Below are 20,876 nucleotides of genomic sequence, written 5' to 3'. Positions count from 1 at the left end.
GGAGAGACCTGGATTTCCATTCAGGTGAAGAGGTAGAAAGAATACTTTTTGAAAACTTTGAGGATGTAGAAGAGTTTATTAATGATGGAGCAGGGGTTCAGAAGGATCCCCAGTGGTTCATAGGTGAACCAAATTCAAGTGGGACTGTGGAAGAGGATTAGTGATTAGAATATGAGTTAAGGTTTAGGAGAAGCTTGTATGGACATGCAGTTTGTTCCCGGGCTTTATGATCAGGACTAGACAGGAAGTACAATAGGAATTAAGTTGGGGTGGCATGAACCATTCTTTGGCTGAACCTAACCATTAGAGAATTTAACCAGGCTCAGCGTTTGAAAATTTATGACTCCATCAGGTTTCCCTTCCAGGTGCTCCTCTGTTCATAGAACAGTTGGACCTTCCTAGTGTTAACTAGCACAGTTGAAGGATTGTCGAGTATATGAGCAGCCTTCATGGGGTAATTCCTCTAGGTTTGTTTTATACCATTAATTGAGCCATAAAATAACAACAACATGGGAATGACTGAACAGTGAAGTTGTGGTATTTCAATATATCGCACTATTAAAAATATTGTTAAGAATTACATTGATATAAGGAATATCAAAAAGTGTGAAAAGACATGAATTGATGCAAAGAATTACAAGAACAAAGTCCATTTTGACAACTACGTAAAAAATAATAACAAAACTTTAAGTATACATATACAAAAGAGATCAAATGGGGAAATAACGTTATATTATTATAGTTATATTTATTTTAATTATACAGTTGATATGGTTTTATATGTATTTTTGTTCCATTGCTATTTGTTCGTTTGCAGTAAGACTTAAATTTTCATTTAAAAAACGTTAAAATGTGAATGAAGATCATGAATTTGCAGAGAATAAGTGGGGAAATATTTCTGTTGTCCTGTGTCTGTCCTTCACTTTGTGTGCATTATTATTATTTTTCTGTTTGTATATAAGCACCTAGAAGATGAGGAACTACGTAAGATTTTGAGTTCCAAATTTTTTTTCTCCCCATCTTGTCCCCCCACCTCAAGATGGCATGCATTCTGAATACCCCTTCCCCTAATCTGCCCTCCATTCTATCTCTCCCTCCCCTTCAGTTTTCCTCTAGGGCAGGATAGATTTCTATACCCCATTTTCTGTATATCTTATTTCCCAGTTGCATGTCAAAACAATTTTTTTTAACATTTGTTTTTAAAACTTTGGGTTCCAAATTTTCTCCCTTCCTCCCTTCCCACCCACCCTCATTGAGAAAGGCAAGCAACTCGATACAGGTTATACATGTGTAGTCATGCAAAATACTTCCATAGTAATCATGTTGTGAAAAACTAAGTATATTTTGCTTAATCCTATCCTACCCCCAATTTATTCTATTCTCTCATTTGACCTTGTCCCTCCTTAGAAGTATTTGCTTCTGATTACCCCTTTCCCCAGTCTGCCCTCCCCTGTATCATCTCCCTGCTCTCTTGTCCCCTTCCCCCCCATTTTCCTGTAGAGTAAGATAGATTTCCATACCCAAATGCGTATGTATGTTATTCCCTCCTTAAGCCAAATCCCATGAGAATAAGATTCACTCATTCCCTCTCACCTTCCCCCATTTCCCCTCCACTATAAAAGCCTTTTCTTGTCTTGTTTTATGTGAGATAATTTACCCCATTTTACATCTCCCTTTCTCCTCCCAGTATAATCCTCTCTCACCCCTTAATTTAATTCTCCAGATATTACTCCTTCATCTTCAACTTACCCTGTGCCCTCTATCTATCTATCTATCTATCTGTCTATATACATACATACATATAATTTTTTCCCTCCAACTACCCTAATACTGACAAAGGTCTCATGAGTTACAAATATCAGCTTTCCATACAGGAATGTAAACAGTTCAACCTTAATAAGTCCCTTGTCATTTCTCTTTCCTGTTTACCTCTTCATGTTTCTCTTGAGTCTTGTATTTGAAAGTCAGATTTTCTGTTCAGCTCTGGTCTCTTCATCAAGAATGCTTGAAAGTCCTCTATTTCACTGAATGTCCATTTTTTCTCCTGAAGGATTATACTCAGTTTCGCTGGGTAGGAGATTCTTGGTTGTAATCCTATCTCCTTTGATGTCTGGAATATTATATTCCAAGCCCTCTGGTCCCTTAATGTAGAAGCTGTGACTGTAAGATTTTAAAAGCTTATTGGAGACAAAAACTCTTTTATTTCTTTTGTATCCCCAATTGCACTTCGCATGGTATTACATGAATAATAAGATACGTAGTGGGTAGTCAAAAAAATATTTGTACAGATTAGGTAATTTTCTTTGTACACTAGCATACTACATGAAAACATGAGCTTTTTATTGGTGAGTGCCTTTGTATAGGTCTTATGTGTCCCTTCCCCCCCCCTTTTTTTTTTCCAGATCTTCCTTCAGAGATCCAACCTCATGGCAGAGCTAGATATCTTCTGCCAAGCTCAAGGCTATGATGCCCTTGTTGCGATGACTATCAATTTCAACCCTCATAATGAGCCAGTGAGGCATCTGGTTGTTTTCTGTCCTAGCATGGACCTCCAGAGTATGGTGAGTCTGTAGCTCTTTGACCTAACTTCCGTCTGACCATAGGGTTAGGAACTCTTTTGGCAGCTCACCCTGAGTAGATCCTGATATTTTTGTTTGGAATGTTACAGAGGTTATAGCTTTATCCTAGCTGTTGGTGGCAGGAGAGGTTACAGCAGAAACATGGATCATAGTCTCTACCTTTAAGGAACTTTAAATCTATTTGAATGGAACTATTCTAAATTGATGATCAGTTCTGGGTTCTCTTTACTTAGCCACTCATCTCTTATCCATGTCCACCAAAGTATTTCCCCATTCAGATCTCACCTACTCCTTTCTGTACCTGATTCTATCCATTCCCCTGTAAAATTCAGGTGAATTTTCCTCACCATGAACAAATTAATTGGGTTATGAGTTATTGGGTGATATTCTTATAGAAAGGGTTGTGAGAAGGTAGCCTTGGCTCCTTTCCCAATCTTCTTGTTAACCATCTGGCCTCATCTGCCCCTTTTCTCACCTCTTGATGGTTACTGATTAATTCAGGGAAAAATTTTAAGCTAAACAGAAAGGCAAAGGGACTCCTAGGGCGATAGGAGATGCCACGGACTGATCTAATTATAACCAGACACTTTTATTCACTTAAATAAGTTATATCCATCCTTTCCTCTGTCCCTTTCTCTACCCTATCCCCAGCTGCCCTGGCTGGACAATTTGATTCAGTCTCAGAAGGCAGAGAGTATTAAGGGAAGCAGGAAACAGTCCTTCATTTCCCTTACTATTACTGAGTCCAAGGCCCTTCTGTCCCCCTTCTCAGATTGTGCTGGGGGTGTGGAACCCACAGCCTTGAGGCTCCAAGTGGCCTTCTAGGTGTTTGGGTTTTACAGAACAAATCCTTTTATTAAGGGGATTTGTTCTGTGAAGTTTGGATTCAGTCAAAAGGCTAAACTTGAGGACTTAGAGGGCCACTTGTGGCCTCGAGGCTCCAGGTTCCCCACGCTTGTACCATATATCATCCAGATTGCCTCTCTTGGGAGGCTGGTTTTCATTCTTCTCAATATCCTCCACCATATCCTCCTTCCCTTGCATTTGATTGTTCATTCCAGCTCTACAGTTTTTTCCCTTTCTTCTCTAGGTAAGTGCTTCTCTCTCCACAGCTAGGGACAAGAGTAAAATCTCAAGCATGAGATTACCCCCTTTGTCTTTAGGATGAGACTATTTTAGGAGCTCAGCTTAGGAGATAGACTTCATTCATTCTTATCTCTTCTTCCTTAGATCTGTGAAGCCTTGGAATGTTCCCGCTGTCCACCTCTGAATCTGACTCCAGCCCCGTCCCACCACCCTAATCTCAGGGCCTATTTCCAAGGAAATGCTCTTGCTTCTAGGAAGAAAGTTCTCCCCATCCTCAGAGATGCCCTATGGGGGCATCCTGGTGCCATGAAGACACCTTCAGGAACACCTGGGCCAGAAGGCTGCTCTCAGGAGCAGATGGATGATGAACTGGGCAAAGCCATTAATACCCTGATTCCTGAAATGTGTAGAGATGACGAGGAACCCGTGCTGCCCCCCACGCCTATGAACAGCTTAGTAGACGAGTGCCCTCTGGATCGGGGACTACCTAAACTTTCAGCTGAGGCTATCTTTGAGAAATGTAGCCAGATCACAATAGCACGTTCCTCCACCAGTCCTCCCCAAAAGAAGAAGTGATCTGTGGGGTGGGAATAGGGGGACATTGCAGAACATAGTGGGAGAAGGTGCCCAGCCCAGCTTGAATGCATGATTTGGAATATGTAGGGAATTTCTGTGATTCTCTTCATTGCTGCAGGACCCAGGTACACTATTCACATAGATGTGGAAGGAGATAGAAGTGAAAGGAGATGTGATGGCTATAGGGATGGTTTTCTACCTTCCCTGACAATTTGCTATGAATCAGCCAATTTTCTTTATTGATTAATTCTGGAAATCTGCACTGGCCTCATTCTTCTACAACCCAGGGGTGTAGCATCTCACACACAGATCTATGAAAAGGTAGATATTAAGAGGGAGAAGGAAATGGTATCAGGTGAACTCCAGCAATGCTCTCGGCCCCTATCTGAACAAAGACTGGGTTCCTCTCATGAAACTGAGGTACAAATCCATGTGTTCATCAAGTGTTTGACTCTGTATTCTGTGCTAGGTAGAGTGAAGGTAACTTTGGAAACTTACAGTTTTCAGCCTATTTATGATACCTAGGACCATGATTTTTCTTTCTGCCATTATTGAGGTGATAGTGTTTAACTTGAAAGTTAAATCCATTCAATTGGTTCCATAAAATTAGATCTGGCATTGCAGAGGATTATGCTTGAGGCCAGATTCAAATCTCACTTTTCTAAGCAGGTTACCAGGCTTCAGGGTTCTTCTAGTCCTGTTTTCCAGAGTGCCAGGGGTTCTTAAAGATTAGTGTCTGAACTAATCAGTGAATCATTGTCACCTTCAAGAAACTTCTCTCAGAACAGTAAAACTGAAGCAGTGGTTCATTCTGTCTTTGTGTCTCTGCCTCTCTGTCTTTCTCTGAGTCTGTCTCTGATCTGTCTCTTGTTTCTCTCTTCCCCTACCATCAATTTCTTTTATGTTTCTTACTTCTTTGCTAGTATTTCCTCTCTCTTCATTTAGGAAAACACTTAGTGTTGTGGAAAGAATTGGACTGACAGTCTGGAGATTTGATTTCTGCTGACTTTGGGTTTTATTTTTATTGATGTCCTTTGTATTTACATCTGAATTTGTATTTACATTTTTTAATATATCCCACTTCACTCTTCTACCCAGTGAACTATCCTTGTAACAAAGATTTAAAAAGAAAGAGAATTCAAGTCTTAACTGTGGGACTGTAGGTGTCAGTCAACCTTGCTGAGCTTCTGTTTCCTCCTATATAAAATGAATTAATTTTCATTGAATGATCCCTTAAGATTTCTTCCAACTGTAAGTCTTTTATCTCTCTCCCTCTATTTTTCTGTCTTCTTTCTTCATCAATTTTCACTTGAGGATGCGAAGTGGGAATGTACTCTCCCTCTCCCAACTCAGCCCAGCAAGGTCCAGTGTTGCTAAATTGTAGGGTGTATGTTCGTGTGTGTGTGTGTGTGTGTGTGTGTGAGAGAGAGAGAGAGAGAGAGAGAGAGAGATTAGGCCAAAGGACTCAGCCTCATGTAGCATATACAAGTATATGAATCATACCATACCTTAGTGATTTATCTAGGAGGAGCCTTCCACTGACTTTCATGTGTTTGACTCAGCCCTCTGTTCTTCCCCTTTAGTGTCCTCCTGTACCCCTCCAACAAGCCTGCTTCCCTGCCACTTCTTTATGTTCCCAGATGACCAGAGAAGGTGCTACCGTTAACTTTACTGAGTATTTAGGTACCTCTCACCCTTTGGCATGACATTGTTCCTCAGAGAGATGAGAGAGAGTGTGAGAGAGAGTGTGTGTGTGTGTGTGTGTGTAGGAAGATTGTTTCTTTGAAGGATGTCTGCAGCCATATGAAAGATAAAAAGCAATGGCATAATCACTGAACCAAAGGAATTTGTGTTTTGTAATTGTGGGAAGTTTTATTTTGCACTTTGTTAAGGCATTAAATGCATTTTTCCTGTTCTGTGTCATTTTGTCTTTTTAAAAAAACAAACTCTTGCAATCTTTCCTTTTGCCTTCCTCCTATGAACCTCATTCTTTTACCCCCAGTTCTACTCTTCAGTATGGATGGTCTGTGGCTTTGCCCTTACCCATCTCCAGCTCCCTTTATCCATTCCTAAAATAAACAATGCCATCTTTGAGAGCCTTTTTTCTCTGTTAATAGAGGCCTACACCCTTCCCTACTTTACCCAGCTTAATTTAGGGAGACTGCCAAGAATCAAATCAGTTTTGGGACTGTGGAGAGGGACATAAGAGGTACTGGCTTTCTCTTAAGCACCTCCAGAGGGCTAGGAGAGAAAGAAGAAAGGCCAGTTCTTCACATACACAGATTCTCTCTTTTTCATTGTACCCCAAACTACCTATCCCTTGGAAATCTAGTCTGGGAACCAGAGCGTTCTCTTCCCGCCCACCCACTCCCCACACCTCAGCATAAAGAGGTGGATTTTCTTTGGGCAAGCCTCTTTGGGAGGGGAGGTGGCAAAACCTGTTTGAAGATGAGTTTACTTCCCTCTCTCTCCCTCCTCCTTTGGAGGCCATAAGAGCAGTCACTGAGACAGCAGCACAAGAGGGAAGAGGGGACAGGGAGCTTCCTCCACCCCTCATCTTAGATGTTTAGAGAGCAGTGAGACTTGTGAAGATGGGAACTTTACAGGAACCAAGAGATCCTGGGTAAGTGCTGGGCCTTCCCCTCTCTCCTGGATGCCTCTTGAAAACCTGGTGTCATTGGTCTTGAGGGAGCATCTCTTTAAGTCCCATTAATTTGACTCAAGCTGAAGCTCAGGCTGGTTTTGTAGAGGAGATGGGACAAAGTCATTACTTTTGGCAAAGAACAGGGATAGTTTTAAATAGAAACTATAGAGACAGGTGGGTTGAAAGAACCCCAGAAGAACTCCTTGGGCAAAATGGGAGAACGTGGTGAATCTATCCATGCTTTCGGTTCTAATCCACACTCTCCAAAACAAGGAAACTGGGACCACAACCTTCATGACTGTTTTCTTGTTCCTAGCTGATGTTGACCCATACCTTGATTTCCCTGGCCCCACCCCACAAAAGGTTGGGGAAAGGCAGGCCTGACTGGTTGTCGTCTTCCTCAGCTGTAAGGGAACAGCTGGGTGATCTGTTCTGGATTCACGCCAGTTGCAATGTGGACTACCTCTCAACTTTGTAGGTGGGGAAACTGAGTTAGAGAGGTGAAAGGTAGTCAAGTCATGCACCTTCCTGAGTCTGTCCCCAGAACCAGAGTAGGGATAAGTCGGTTCACCTGGAGGGTGGGAAAAGACGTCTGGCTAGATTCTGTTACAGGCCTGCCGTTTGTGCCTTCTGCTGCTTCCTGTTACTCCCAAGAGTAATGCTGCCCAGCTAACTGCTTCTCAATTCCTTTGTACCTTGGCAATGGTCTCAGGGCCGGAGAGAATGTGGAAGCAGAAGAGCCGGGACCATCACTGAGATTTGGGGAAGTGGAATTAAAGGAAGAGTGGCAAGATGAAGAGTTCCCCCGGTGAGAGGATGGGGAAAAAGAAAGTGGAGTCGGGATGTATAGGAAGAGAGGATCAGGAAGCCCTGAGAGCATCAGTGGGGAGACAGGAGTGGCAAAGTGACCGTGGGAAGAGCAGGATTTAGCACGCTATGCCCAATTTCTTCCTGTTCTCTTCAACTAATTAATTTCCCATATCCCAGACTGCTCCCTGAGGAGATCCATTCCTCTGAAGATCCAGAGGACAGTAGAGAAGGTACCCAGATGGGTGAGTAAGGGCAGAGCTGGGTACCAAGCCTGGGTTTTTACTGTGGGGAGGGGGTGCCTCCCTTTGCCATCCTCAATACTTGCCCAGTTCCCCTTCTCTTGTGTTCCTCTCATCAGGTCCACCCTCCTCCCTCCCCCCTTGCTGTTCCCAAGCTGTTTAATTTACCTTTTTCCTCTCTTCAGTTCTCTTCTCCCTGTTGCCCTAGGTCCCTTAAACACTTTAGCACTATGTGGCAGGCGTCACATGCGGAAGCGCCTTTCAGCCCCAGAGCTCCAGCTGAGCTTAGGGGAGGACACAGGAGATAAAGAAGCCTCTCCCACCCACTCCACACCTTCTTCCCCACATGGTAGCTCTGACCTAGATGTGGATGATTTGGAGACACCCTCAGACTCGGAACAGCTGGACAGCGAGCCTGACTTTGAATGGGAAGGTAGGAACTGAGCTAGAATAACTGAGGGCTGAGGGCATGAATGGATCAGGCTAGAATAACAGGGCTAATAAAGTGGGAGACGATATTAAGAGGGCAAGGGGCCAGTGGGGGTAAAGGTGTAGTTAGCAAGTCTGTAAGGGGTATAGCTGGTAGAGCTGAGAAATAATCACTCGAAGTTAATAGGATTGATCTAAGATATGAATTGTCCAAGTGCAGTGGGCTGTTCACAAAGTAGTCAGTTCCCCCAATGGTGGTCTTCAAACAGAGGCTGAATAGCCACTGGTCGGGAATATTCTAAAGGGGTCTTTTTTTTTTTTTTTTTGGCAGAAGTTGGACTAGATGGCCCCTAGGCTTCATTCCCTCTTTTACATTCTGTGAACTAAAAGAGTAGCTGGTAAGGGGCTGGTCTGATACAGACTCCTTGCCAGTGAGATAAAAATTCAGTTAAAAAAAAAAGTTCAATAAAAATCATACTGGATTTAGAGTCAGAAGACCTCAATTTGAGGCCCTCTGTTCAGGCCTCAGAGCAAACTGAGGTGACCAAACTAGATAGCCTTTAAGGTGTCTTCTAACTAAATGTTTTGATTTTGAAAATGGGAATAAAACTGGGAGGTCAGCATGGGAAAGAAGCTAATAAGGCAGTAGGTGAGGCTAACAGAGTCATAACCAGGAATGTGTGTATCTGTGTGCATTTTTTATGTACTTAAATATAATGCATTTATAAATTTATATGTTATACACACACATATACATAGATACATATTTTACGTGTATTTGTATTTGCAAGCTCTTTATATCAAAAGGGCCATAAAAGTAATTAGTGGGCACATAAAAATTAAATAACTGGTTGCTGGAAAGGACTTTCATTTGGGGCATAAGTCCCCAAATGGAAGAAGACCACCAGTTGTCCCCACTGTGGGTAAACTCTGGCTGTATTCTCTGAGAATTGGAGAATAAAGGTTGAAGTGAGGTGATAGGGAGATGAATGGGAATGTAACCTAGTGCTCATGGTCATTTTGCTTCTGTTACACCCAAGAGTAATGAGTGTAAATTCATCTAACCTGTTCCTGTCTCTTTAGATGAGCTTCCCCAAACAGAGGGCCTAGGGGCAAGTGAAGCAGCTGAAAGACTGGGCCAGGGTTGTGTGTGGGATGTGGCTGGGGAGGATGGTCATCGGTGGAAGGTGTTCCGAATAGGACATCGGGAGCTTCGAGTGGATATGACAGTCATTGAACCCTATAAGAAGGTCCTGTCTCATGGAGGTAAGAGATGACAGGAGGATAAATATAGGAGCTGGGGACTATCAGTCCCCATCACCATTCTAACTTCCTAACTCCCTGTCCCTTTCCCTCCTGGTCTGCTCTCAAGCTACTTCTCTCAGATTTCACTAATTCTCTTTTCCTTCCTTCCCCTAATCCTGTCCTCCCCAGGTTACCATGGTGATGGCCTCAATGCTATTATCCTTTTTGCTTCCTGTTACCTACCCAGAAACAGCATCCCTAACTACAATTATATCATGGAGCACCTGTTTAGGTGAGGAGGGAAACCTGAAAAATTGTGGGGAGAGGGGACTGAAGGAGGGAGGGGAAAAGAAGTCAAAAAGACCTATAATATAATCAGTAATCAGTGTTACACTTTTCTCCTCTTCATTCCCCCTCCCCACTCAATTCCACCCTCAGGTACATAGTGGGGACTCTAGAACTATTAGTAGCTGAGAATTACCTGCTTGTGCACCTGAATGGAGGCACAAGCCGAGCCCAGGTACCCCCTCTGAGTTGGATCCGCCAATGTTACCATACCCTGGACCGTCGGTGAGAAGCCTGGCAAAGATCATGATTATTGGCTGTTCCTACCCCCTCCTTTCTCCTCCCTTGGTCTCCCTCTCTTTATTTTCCCCCATCCTTTCTTCTCTGTTCCCTTTTTTCCTTCTCTCCCTTTCCCCAAATATCCCTCCTCTCATTTATTTTTGCTCTGTCCCTGCCTTCCAGGCTCATGTTTCCTTTTTCTCTCAGCCTTTCTTGATCTCCTCTAGTCAATGACTATGTGCCACCTGGAGTTCTTGTACAAGAACTCTGTGGAATAGAAAGAACTCGAGAGGGAACAAAGGAGACACAAGAATGAGGACGAAATAGGAAACTACAGATAGGGGAGTCCAGAGAAAGTAAGCTGAAGGCCTGTGTTCCCAAGCTGGGGTGGATTGGAGACAGAAGACATTTCAGGAATTTTTTTAGAATGAGGAGGGCATGAGAGACCAAAAAAAAAAAAAGTGAGGGCCTCAGACTGCAGCTAGAAGAATGAGGGTTAGACCTCAAAGGGTAAGTCCTAATGGAGGATTGCAAATGGATGTTGATCAAAGGGGGTATGAAGAAGATACAGAGGAGACCTTCATCTGGGCTTGGGGCTCAGATTAAGAAGAAGAATGTGATGATCCCACACTTTTTGCTTCAGACTCCGAAAAAACCTTCATGCACTGTTGGTTGTCCATGCCACATGGTACGTGAAGGCATTTCTGGTGATGCTCCGGCCTTTTATCAGGTATTTACCTCAGGGGATACAGGCATCCTCCTCGGACCCACTGCCCTTTTCTCTTCCTCACATTCAGGGCCCAGACCCTTTCTGGCTCTAACCATTCTTCCCTGTACCAACTAACTACTGATTACCCTTGTATTCTATGAAGATGTATGAGACCTGTTTCTCTAATCTTAAATACACATGACTTTTCCTCTATCCTGAGTTCCAAGTTTAGCAGAAAGGTTCGTTTTCTGGACAGTCTAGGAGAGCTGGCCCAGCTCATCTCCTTGGAACATATCCACATCCCTGATGCTGTCAGACAGTGAGTTCTGGGAGGGACTCCTAGGGTGGGAGAGAGGGGAGAAATAGACAAGCAGAATCATGTGGAGAGAGAAGAAATGAAAGACCTAGTTCTTACCTTCAGAACTTTACACTTAAAACTTAACTGGGAGACCCAGCACTCATAAGAAAGTGACTTAGGAATTCCCTGTATTTGGCCCATGCAAATATGTTGATTATAGGCTGGGCAAAATCCTAGGGAGACAAAAAAAGAGTGGGCAGAGCAGGATAGGGTTAGAAGAGAAGGCTCTCCTGAGGTGAGTTTGGAAAGAGGGGAGGGACAAAAATCATGGGATCAAAGATTGGAAAATGGGAGGGACCTCAACTGTCATCTACTCTGTTGAGGAGGGAGCTGAAGTTTAGAGATGTGGGTGGCTTGATCAAGATTACACAGGTAGTAACTAACTAATGTGGAAATATATTTAATATGATGGTGCGTGTATAACCTCTATAAGATTGCTTGCTGTCTTGGGGAGAAGGGTGGGAAGAGAGAAAGGGAGAAAATTTTGGAAACCAAAATCTTATAAAAGTGAATGTTGAAAACTATCTTTACATGTAATTGGAAAAATAAAATAAAATATTAAGTGGGGAAGGGGGGAAGATTGCACAGGTAGTGAGCAGCAAAGCCCCATTTGAAACCAAAATCCAGCACATACAATGTGGGGAGACTGGTCATAGTTTTGAGAGGGCAGATTTTATGTAGAGAAGCTAAGGAGTGAGGAAGAGTAGAAGGGACTCAGACATCTATTTACTAGATCCACTCCTTCACCCAAGTAATAGTAAGGTGTGCAGATATGATGCTCCACTCTTTGTCCTTTCTCTCGCCCTGCAACCTAGGTTGGACAAGGATATGCATGGCTCTGGAGGGACCTAGCACTGATGTCTGAATTGGCTAATTGAGCCCTAGAACCAAGGAAGGAGACTGCCCTCCTGCACCTGAACTTCCTGAATTTATATATACTCTGTCTCTGGGTCTCTGTCTGTCTCTTTCCCTCTCTCCCCCAACCCTTTTTGAATTTTGCTTTCCAACTCATCCAGGTATTCTCAACTCTCAAACTTCTGGGATCCAAGGAATCCTAATTATCAACCGTGCCGGTGACTTTCCCCTTTACATTTAAGCCTAAGGGCTGGGCTGAAAAGGCAGGTTTGGACTTAATGCCTGCAGCTTGTTTGTGCCCATGACTATGTATTAGGCATAGCCAGCTGTCTGAGCTGCCTTTCTGCCTGTTTTCAGTGCCTTCCTATCTTGATTCTTCTTCAGCTAATTCAGATGTGCAACTGCAGTTTAATAAATTAAGTTACCAGAGAAGATTCGATTTTGTGAAGAAAACCTCCCCAGTGCCATCCCAGTGATAGTCACAATCTCTTTGCCTACTGGTTCTACCTGCAAGCATGTCTTGTGGGGAAGGGGTATTCAGGAGGAGAAGGAAGCAGAGACAGAGATGATAAGGGTCGGAGTGGGGGTGGGGGTGGGAGTGGGAGTTCTATAGCAAGGGCCCTCTGTTTCCATGCAACGCCCAAGAGGAAACGTCACGAGCTGCCGGACTTCCCCTCAGTTCAAACGAACCCGGGAGTCCGGAACGAAGAAAAGGGAGGGAGGGAGAAAGAAGCTGAGCCCCTGCCCCTTCCCTCCCCTCCCATCTTTTCCCCTCAACTGCCTATAAACCTGTCCTCCCCATGATCCCCACCGGCGGCGCGCTGCTCTGGGCCCTGTGGCTGACCCTGGGGGCCGGGGCTGTGAAAGCCAGGGTCCTTGTCCAGAGCCACCCCGGAGCGGATTGGGCTGGTGGCCGCGAAGGGGTCACCGTCACGGCAGGGATCCCGAACAAGTTCTGGTCCAAGATGATGAAAAGGAATGAACCTGGTTTGGTTGGGAAAATAATAAATCCCGAGGAAAAGGAGGAAGACAAGCTGGCTGCCCCTGCTGCCGCTGAGCACCTGGCAGCCTCAGTGTCCTCGGTATCGAGGAACCAGCAAGGACAGGGCCTGGAGGAGGGCCAGGAGCTCGAGGGGGATGAGCAGCAGACGGAATACGGAGAAAATGACGAGGACCTAGCACAGGAGGAGGACGAAGAGCAGGACCAGGAACTTAGCCAGATGAAGAAGCATTCCAGAGACCCAGGGCAGGATCAGGGTCAAGCGCAGACAACAGAGCAGGAGCAGAACCAAAAACAGGGAGAGATTCAGGAGACAGAGAAGGAAAAGGAGAGAGAGGGAGAGGAACAAGGGCGGGAAGAAGCGCAAGACCAGGTGCAGGAGCTTGAGCGAAGGCAAGGACAGGGGAAAGTGGGTCAGAGGCAAGAGGAGGAGGCTGGAGGGTTAGAGGAAAGTCAGAGCCTGGGCCGAGAGCTAGAGCGACAGCAGGAGCTGGAGCCGCCGAAGGCGAAAGAGCAGCCGCAGAAACAGGTGGGGAAACAGACGAGGAAGCAGCACCACGTTCATATGCAGGAAGAGGAGGAGCAGGAAGAGCCCGAGCAGCTGCAGATGGAGGAGCAGGAGCGGGAACGGGGGGAGGAGGAGGAGCAGCAGAAGGAGCCGCAGCAACAAATTCAGCAACAGTGGCGGGAGCAGGAGCTGCCTCAGGCGAAGGAGCAGCAGAAGATTCTGGTGCCCGAGCAGCAACAACAGATCCAGAAACTGGCGCAGGAGCTGCTGCAGGAGAAGGAGCCGCAGCAGCAGCCGCCAGCGAGAACAGAAGGGCCAGCGTGGAAGCAGTTGGCCCTCAAGGCCTCTGAGCAGGAAAGCATGGGTCTGGACCCTGCGCACAGGAGAAAGGGACCAGGAATTTTCCCATTCCTCGGTTTCGGGACCTATGAACCGCATCAGCGACCACCCGAACTGGAGCAGATACCATTCCAACCGCATCAGCGACCACCCCAACCGGAGCAGCGACCACCCCAACTTGAGCAGATACCATTCCAACCGCATCAGCGACCACCCCAACTGGAGCAGATACCATTCCAACCGCATCAGCGACCACCCCAGCTGGAGCAGCGACCACCCCAACTGGAGCAGATACCATTCCAACCGCATCAGCGACCACCCCAACTGGAGTTTTCCAACACAGGTTCGATTCCTTCGCTAGATATGCACCTGGTGATGCTAGCTTGGAGCCCGTGGGAATGTCATTGCTCCACGGGTACCATGAGCCGAGTTCGGAGAGGAATATTTTTGGGTTTCACTTGGCGTCTTCGACCTGGGCCCCTGGAGACCCAGCGCCAGCCCTGCACTTATGCCCAATGCCACTGTAACCAGGAGAGGAAAGAATGCCCCTCAGACCACATCTTGTGTTCCTCTACCCCTGGTGCCTGCAACCACCGTGCTTTCCTAACCTCATTGGCAAGTCCAGAAAACACCATCAACGAAACAGCATTCTGGAAACAAGTCCAAGACGGGCTAGATGAAGTTTGGGTAGGACTCCGATCTCTGGTGACCAAGGAGAAAAAGGTGAGCATCAAGGATGAATGAGTGAATAAATAAATGAATGAATGAATGAGGCATTTATTAAGCACTTGCTATGTGCAAAGCACTGGGAATTCCAAGAAGATAACCACTGCTGTAATGATCTATCATCTAATGAATTATCTGATCCATGGTTGTTACTAGTTTTATATCAATGCTTGATTTATTATTATGTGCCAATTAGTCATTGAAATCAACATATTTAGATGGTAACTAATAATTTCTGATCAAATAGCCCTTGATTGTTCTTTGACCAATCTGTTGGTCATCATTTTGTTATCTAAAACTGCTGAGATTGTACAAAGCAATCATTGTACAGATTAATCCTTAATAAATGGAACTGACCCATTGATAATTATTAGATGTGGATGGATCAGTGATTTATCAATTTGTTGGCTAGAGCAACTCAAACAGCACCTACTGACTGGGTAATGAGTAATTTTTACACTGACTAGTATAGTTCCTTTATTTTACTGGTAGGATGATTTTTCAGTATAAGGATGAAGTCAGGTAAATGGGATGTACATTTATCTGTCACTGCCTGTTCCTATTTCTCCCCCTTAATGGGTCTCTTTACATACCTATAAATGTCCAATGAGAGTATAGCTTAATATATAAAATGAGTAGATTGCTTTGTATTCTAGGAGAAGTGGAAAGTTTCAAAGCCTTGTATTTTCCCCACTACTAAAGCCCAAGACATTATCCTGTAAGGTGGTTGGGAGTAGTACTGTGGTTGGGGAGGGCAGTACCAGTAGGATAGTAGGTGGAGGAAAAGTCAAGGAGAAGGGATAATATACAAATGTGATTGTAATTTCCCCCTTTCTCTGCCCTAGATAAAGAGAAACCAGAGGTGATGGCCATGTCCAGCCCCAAAGGAAGAGGAGAGGATGTCAGCACCCTAGTCTCCTTTCTCCCTTCCACTACCACTTCTAATTTTCCACATCCTATGGATATCTTTTGTAAAGTAATAAAGGCTGTTTATTTAAAAAAAAAAGACTCTTTTGATCTTTTATTTCATTGAAGGGGTGGTTGGGCCTAGAAGAGGATGGAGACATACCCCCTCCCAAGAAAAGAATCAGTAATTTCTGTACAGGTTTCCTTCCCTGCTCCCAAGTTATAGCCTGATATATTGTTATTTATTTTCCTTATTTCCAAGGCTAGTTTTTTAAATGTCTGAATCTAGGTCAATCTAAAGTCAAGGAAAGGGAAGTAAAGGAGAGTCCCTAGGAGTCAGGGTCTTCAGATGTTATCCCAGTCTTTCCCCTGACTCCATTTTGTCCAGCCCCTTCCTGAGGCAGGAATTCCTAAGGCCATCTGGGTGCATTCATCTTTGTTCCTCACCCTCCTATACGCACAATGTAAGCCAAGAACCTCCTAACTCCACCCACCCAGATACAACATTGCCTCTCCTCTCCCAACTCCCCATCCCCATAAACCCCTACAAAGAAAGACCCTTCTGAAGCTTTTTGCTGGACAATTTTTTTTTATTTGAAAAAACGTATTTAACAAAGTCTGGCAGTTTTTTGTTTTTGCTTTTTTTTTTTTTGATAAATTAAGACTCTCAAACTCACCCTAATCACTTTTGCAAGTTGGTAGAAGTGATAGGGAAGGCATAAGTGACATCAGGTGAGTTCCATAAAAGGGAAGGCCAATGGTAAGAAATCTCAAAAGGAAAGAAAAAAAGGAGTGTGGCCCAAGACTAGAGATGAAAACCTACAGTGTTCACAGATCCAGCTGATCGGACAGTACTTCAACCCTTCCAGAACCAAGTCAATTCAATTCCCAGGCAGAGAATCCTAGTTTCTACTTAGCTTTCAGGGTAGAATCCAGGCTACCCCTCAAAATAACCAGAAAGATGAACCAAGAGTGAGCCAGGGAATTATTATGCCATATCAACCATTGACCTAAAGAGATATAAAAAAGTAGGAAGAGCAAAGTTTTGAAGAAACAAGAGCCCCTAGTCAGTGTAGGTGGAGGCAAAGTACTTATAAAGATGGAAGAATCGGAGTCTCAGGTCACATGCTCCTAAGAGTTCCTCTCTTAGTGCCTCCTTCCTGCCCCAGGAGTGACTACAGAGACAGAGAACTCCTTGCCTGCTTTCCTCAGTTGAGTGGAAGGTCAGGTTTAGGTTTGGCTTATGTCTTCCTCGATCTACTTCCCTACTCCTTCAGAAAGAGAATAAAGCAGAGAATACCAGAGAAAGATTGGAGGTATCAAGACCCCCACCACTTTCCTCTTTCAAATAACACTGGCCCCTTTTGTCAGGTGGGGAGCTTCTCAGAATTCATCCCAACCCTCACCGGGGTCTGGTCTTGCACAGGAGGGAAACAATATGTGGAATTTTCACCACTGCACTGGCCCTTCCCGTGTCAGGGTACTCTACTAAGGTCTTACTTAGCCCTTTGGGACCTATCCCAATCAGCAAGAATGACATCACACAAACATACATCTATCACAGAAACATCAGATACACACACAGAAATAGTCAAGTTGCATGGCTTGAAAAGGTGTAGAATCTTGCTAATCCTGGCTACAAGTGACCCCATGGCTGTCCACAGCCCAGCTGCAGACTCTAAGATGGGTCAGAACTTGAGGAAGAAAATCACATCCTCAAATCTACTAGGGTTTATACTCTGAGCAGAACCCTGCCCCCAAGCAACCACATTATCTTGAGGTTTCCACCTACAAATTCAAAGGTAGCCTTTTATCTCTCTCCCAGGATGATCAGGAGGTCCTCCCTGAGATATAACTTCCTTCTGTAGTCCCAGGTCCCACTTCCTTTTTCCATTCTCTCCCTCACCTGTGCCAGCAGGGGAGGTCAATGGAGGTCAAGCCTGACCCTGAGAATCTGACAGAAGGACAAATGTCTAGTACACAGGCGGTTTCTCCCAATTCCCAACCCCGAGATAGATGTAGTGGGGATTGTGATGGTTCCTGGCATGGTTGGGGAGTAATTAAGAGAAGTGGTCTTAAATTAACTTTTTAATTAAAAAAAAAAAGTGGGGGAGGGGGAGGGGATAATTGGTGGGGAGATACTAATGCTATAGAAACCAGGGCTCAAAGGCCTTAGGTATTCAGAGATAGATGCTGAAATGCTGTGAGCTGAGGAGCTAGAGTCCAAAGGGGAAAAATGAGAGAAGTAGCTGGTTGTCTTTCCCAGCCCCTCGCCTGAAATCTGCTTTCAGTCCAGGAAGAAAGTTGGAGAGGTTGTGGATATAGGTAACGATCAACAAAGCTGACCTCAGCTCTGCAATGCAACCCATCTACCCCAAGAAGAGGATTCCTAAGGTAGGGGTCCAAGTTAAAGAGCAGCCCAGGGCCCAGACCATCATTAAGGAACCTAGAGTTCACCCATGGTTCCTCCCAGGGGTGGGTGTGAGGGTTCCTATCTCAGGTCAGTTGGGCATCCAAGGCTAGAAGCTGGCTAGCCAGTGGTCATTTGGTCAGTCCTGCTGCCTTGACCCCATCTCCAGGAGGGGCTTGACCAGGGTGGTATAGTGGGGAGTCCAATCTCCCAAGCCCTTCTAGACAATGATAGGGAGGGAAGACAGAGGGGAAGGTCCTGGGGTCATTGGTTCGGGATGGGGCAGCATTCATTTCTTCTTAGCTGAGCACAGGACTGGGGACTCCAAGATGGCAAAACCTGAGTAGGAAAAGAGGGGAATGGTCAGGCTTAAAATAGACTGAGGACCTAGGAGGAAAGGAAAGACCTACTTAGGAAAGACTGTCATTGTGGCTATTTCCAACATAGTGGAGCTTAATGACTGTTTGAACTGAATAAACCATATGTCTCTGACTATTTTGCTTTCTGAATTTCTGCCTCATTCAGTCTCCACATTGCTGTCACTTGCTTGTTTCTTTTAATTACTCTTCTTCTAGCTGTTGGACTTCTCTGGCTGTGGGACTTCACACATATTTTTTCCTCTCCCATTAATTTCCAAGCTGGGTCAGAGGATCAGAACTGAAAAGTTAGAGGATGGAGTGGGTGCTGGGGGAAGGGTTTCTTTCTCCTTCACTCACCATCTCCTTTAGAGCTATAAGCCCCTGGAGCTGCTCCATGGCCTGTCCCGGTTTCCCTTGGATCTCATTTGCTCTTGTACAGCACCTGTCTGTGAGGAAAAGGCATCTTAGATAATTATATTAACCCTTCTGTGTCTCACCTCCCCACATAGATAGATAGCTGTTGTACCCGGAAAGGAGATATCTCAAGCTTCCCTTGCTATTTTATCCCTACGTCTCAACCATGAAGTCATTTCTCAGATCTCCCTGCCTTGCCTCCAGCTATATAGTCTCAGCCTCTCTTCTCTTATTCTGTCCTTCATAAGCATGAAATGTAAGCAGGTATTCCTAATAATATTTTGCATTTGTATAATGCTTTATATTTTTATAACTATTTTTAAACACTCATTTTATTTGACTTTCAAAACCATGTTTTTGAAATAGGCTTTGGAAAAGTCCTTTTCATAGCCCCCACCCGGGCAATAGTCTCAGTCTTCAGTATGAGGGAACAGTTCCTGATGAGGTCCCCATGCCAAGCCTTCCTCTTTTCTCTTATTTACCATGGATAGTCCATCTCCAGCCCCCATCTCTCCAGAGCCAATGTGTGTTAGATGAACAAAATTCATAGGTTCTCCAATCATGGTCCTGTCAATCCGCCTTCTCTTCTTTTTCTGCTGGGAAAGGGTGGAGTGATTAAGAGTAAAGACTGTCAGCCAGAGCTGGGAAAGAGGGACAACATACTAGACAAGATACTCTAGAGAGGAAAGACTTTTTTCCTCGATAAGACCACAGGGGAGAGGGGCAGACAAATGTACTAGGGAATGGGACAAGAAGTGAAGAAGCCCTGTCCTGGGTAGACAGTAATATGGAAGAAAAAGACCTGGCTGTGGTCTATAGTGCAGATACTGAATCAGCTGATGTCACTGGTCAATGAGGGAACAATGTGGATGGTTGCCTAGCACTGCCCCCTGCTGTCTACCCAGGACTGGTGGGCAGGGTGGGAGAAACTGGGACCATTAATTTTTTAGCTTTGCTTCATGTACTAGCTGCCTATATGAGATACTAACCTGGCAGAAAAGCAAGTGTGCCTCAAAGAAGACAGAACCTGGACGATGTGTATAGTATAAGGTATGTTACCTCTTGTGTGACAGGGGTGGGGTAAGGGAGGGAGAAGGAGAGAGACTCACCGGCTGGGGTTTCTCTACCACGCAGCAGCCCAGTTTGTGCCAAAACTCACTCATGTTCCCTGATGGTTCCAGTTTTGTCCCCCTGCTCGAGGCCCCAGAGGGCTCCTTTTCTGGTCCCTTGGTCCTCCTTTGGAGACCTCCTCTTCCCCCTCGTTCTCCTCTGGGGATTGATGAACAATTAGAATGAGTCAGATGGACCTGCGAAGGTAGACTCCTAAGAACCTTCAACTAGTCAGTGCCTCAGACCATGGGAGACTGGGAAGGAAGAGAAGAGAGTAGGACATATGGGGCAGAAAGCTGTTATCTTCCTCAAAACTTGGAGACCTGGAAGAGAGGAGAAGGAGGCAAGGTTAGTAAGTACACTGTCCCCTTGAGGACCCTTTATTCCAATGCCAAAAGCTTCCCATCCTCCTCATATCCTCCCCCCTCCACATTCCAGCACTAACTACTCTTTTCCCACTTCAGGGCTTATGTGTTTCATAACCCTCAGGTAAAGAGGTGACAGTGATGGAAAGGAAAGGGCATTAAAAGGCTGAAGGGCAGAAACTTGGGGTGCTGGGGGAAAGATAAAAGGAGGTGGGGCCAATGATGAGAACAGAGCTAATCTAGGTTGGGGAGTGTTGCAAGCTTCAGCTTTCTCTCCCTGAGGTGGGGGCGGAAGAGGAGGGGCAGATAAATAACTTAGAAGTGAAGAGGAAATAGTGGTTTCTTTTCACCAACAGGGCCCCTAACCCTAACAAGCTTCCTTCCCTACAAACACCATTTCTGCTCTATCTTGTCCCTCCTCATAACTTTGCCCCTCTCCGCTTACCCCCTATCACTTAGATTTCTATATAAACAATCCAGGCCTTATCTAAGACACTTAGACTATAGCGAGAGAGATGACAAGCAGACTTCAGAAAAGGCTTCCTAACAAATTAGATTTCATCCCTTATTTACTGCCTTTACTCATCCTTCATTTTCTCCAACTAAAGTATTTCCCTATTAGCCAGAGAATTTAAAAAAAAAAAA

The 20,876-nt window shown here is 44.9% G+C and overlaps 4 protein-coding genes across 5 annotated transcripts in view; 3 read left to right on the top strand and 1 right to left on the bottom strand.

The window, feature by feature from the left end:
- Nucleotides 1-6,337, top strand: part of LOC114042986 (exopolyphosphatase PRUNE1-like) — a 31,710-nt gene extending 25,373 nt beyond the window's left edge. Inside the window, exons 7-8 of the mRNA XM_027861790.1 lie at nt 2,403-2,561; nt 3,810-6,337. Coding sequence (XP_027717591.1) covers nt 2,403-2,561; nt 3,810-4,241 — 591 coding nt within the window. The 3' untranslated portion in view covers nt 4,242-6,337. The remainder of the gene's footprint in view (nt 1-2,402; nt 2,562-3,809) is intronic.
- A 340-nt stretch (nt 6,338-6,677) lies between these two features.
- Nucleotides 6,678-12,526, top strand: LOC114042989 (bcl-2/adenovirus E1B 19 kDa-interacting protein 2-like protein). Of its 2 annotated transcripts, XM_027861791.1 has the most exons (10): nt 6,682-6,864; nt 7,598-7,693; nt 7,873-7,937; nt 8,143-8,367; nt 9,447-9,629; nt 9,798-9,900; nt 10,047-10,178; nt 10,816-10,902; nt 11,102-11,200; nt 12,055-12,526. In XM_027861791.1, the coding sequence occupies exons 1-10, from the start codon at nt 6,833-6,835 to the stop codon at nt 12,089-12,091; spliced, it is 1,059 nt and encodes a 352-aa protein (XP_027717592.1). In that variant the 5' UTR covers nt 6,682-6,832; the 3' UTR covers nt 12,092-12,526. The 2 variants fall into 2 exon arrangements, with proteins under 2 accessions (XP_027717593.1, XP_027717592.1); XM_027861792.1 differs by lacking the exon at nt 10,816-10,902 and having other exon boundaries at nt 6,678-6,864.
- Nucleotides 12,527-12,601: 75 nt separating this feature from the next.
- LOC114042985 (transcription factor SPT20 homolog) lies at nt 12,602-15,648 on the top strand. The gene is made up of 2 exons (XM_027861789.1): nt 12,602-14,664; nt 15,513-15,648. Exons 1-2 carry the CDS (start codon nt 12,895-12,897, stop codon nt 15,531-15,533), a joined length of 1,791 nt encoding a protein of 596 aa, XP_027717590.1. The 5' UTR covers nt 12,602-12,894; the 3' UTR covers nt 15,534-15,648.
- Nucleotides 15,649-16,197: 549 nt separating this feature from the next.
- LOC114043082 (CDC42 small effector protein 1) overlaps nt 16,198-20,876 on the bottom strand; it is a 9,196-nt gene continuing 4,517 nt past the window's right edge. Inside the window, exons 2-5 of the mRNA XM_027861999.1 lie at nt 19,866-20,189; nt 19,239-19,349; nt 18,700-18,788; nt 16,198-18,322 (exon numbers count right to left, since the gene is read on the bottom strand). Of these exons, the coding sequence (XP_027717800.1) occupies nt 18,714-18,788; nt 19,239-19,349; nt 19,866-19,919 (240 nt within the window). The 5' untranslated portion in view covers nt 19,920-20,189 and the 3' untranslated portion in view covers nt 16,198-18,322; nt 18,700-18,713. The remainder of the gene's footprint in view (nt 18,323-18,699; nt 18,789-19,238; nt 19,350-19,865; nt 20,190-20,876) is intronic.

This window comes from Vombatus ursinus, unplaced genomic scaffold, assembly GCF_900497805.2.
Source record: "Vombatus ursinus unplaced genomic scaffold, bare-nosed wombat genome assembly UNPS02014768.1, whole genome shotgun sequence".
Taxonomy (NCBI): Eukaryota; Metazoa; Chordata; class Mammalia; order Diprotodontia; family Vombatidae; genus Vombatus; species Vombatus ursinus.
Note: the sequence above shows the minus strand (reverse complement) of the source record. Positions and strands in the feature narration are given on the sequence as shown.

Bases quoted from the DNA above. Each gene is read 5' to 3' on its own strand.
- LOC114042985 (XM_027861789.1), top strand. From the start codon at position 12,895: ATGATCCCCACCGGCGGCGCGCTGCTCTGGGCCCTGTGGCTGACCCTG. The intron at 14,665-15,512 runs GTGAGCATCAAG...TCTCTGCCCTAG, and splicing joins TGGTGACCAAGGAGAAAAAG to ATAAAGAGAAACCAGAGGTG.
- LOC114042989 (XM_027861791.1), top strand. From the start codon at position 6,833: ATGGGAACTTTACAGGAACCAAGAGATCCTGG. The intron at 7,694-7,872 runs GTGAGAGGATGG...CCCATATCCCAG, and splicing joins CAAGATGAAGAGTTCCCCCG to ACTGCTCCCTGAGGAGATCC. The intron at 8,368-9,446 runs GTAGGAACTGAG...CTGTCTCTTTAG, and splicing joins GCCTGACTTTGAATGGGAAG to ATGAGCTTCCCCAAACAGAG.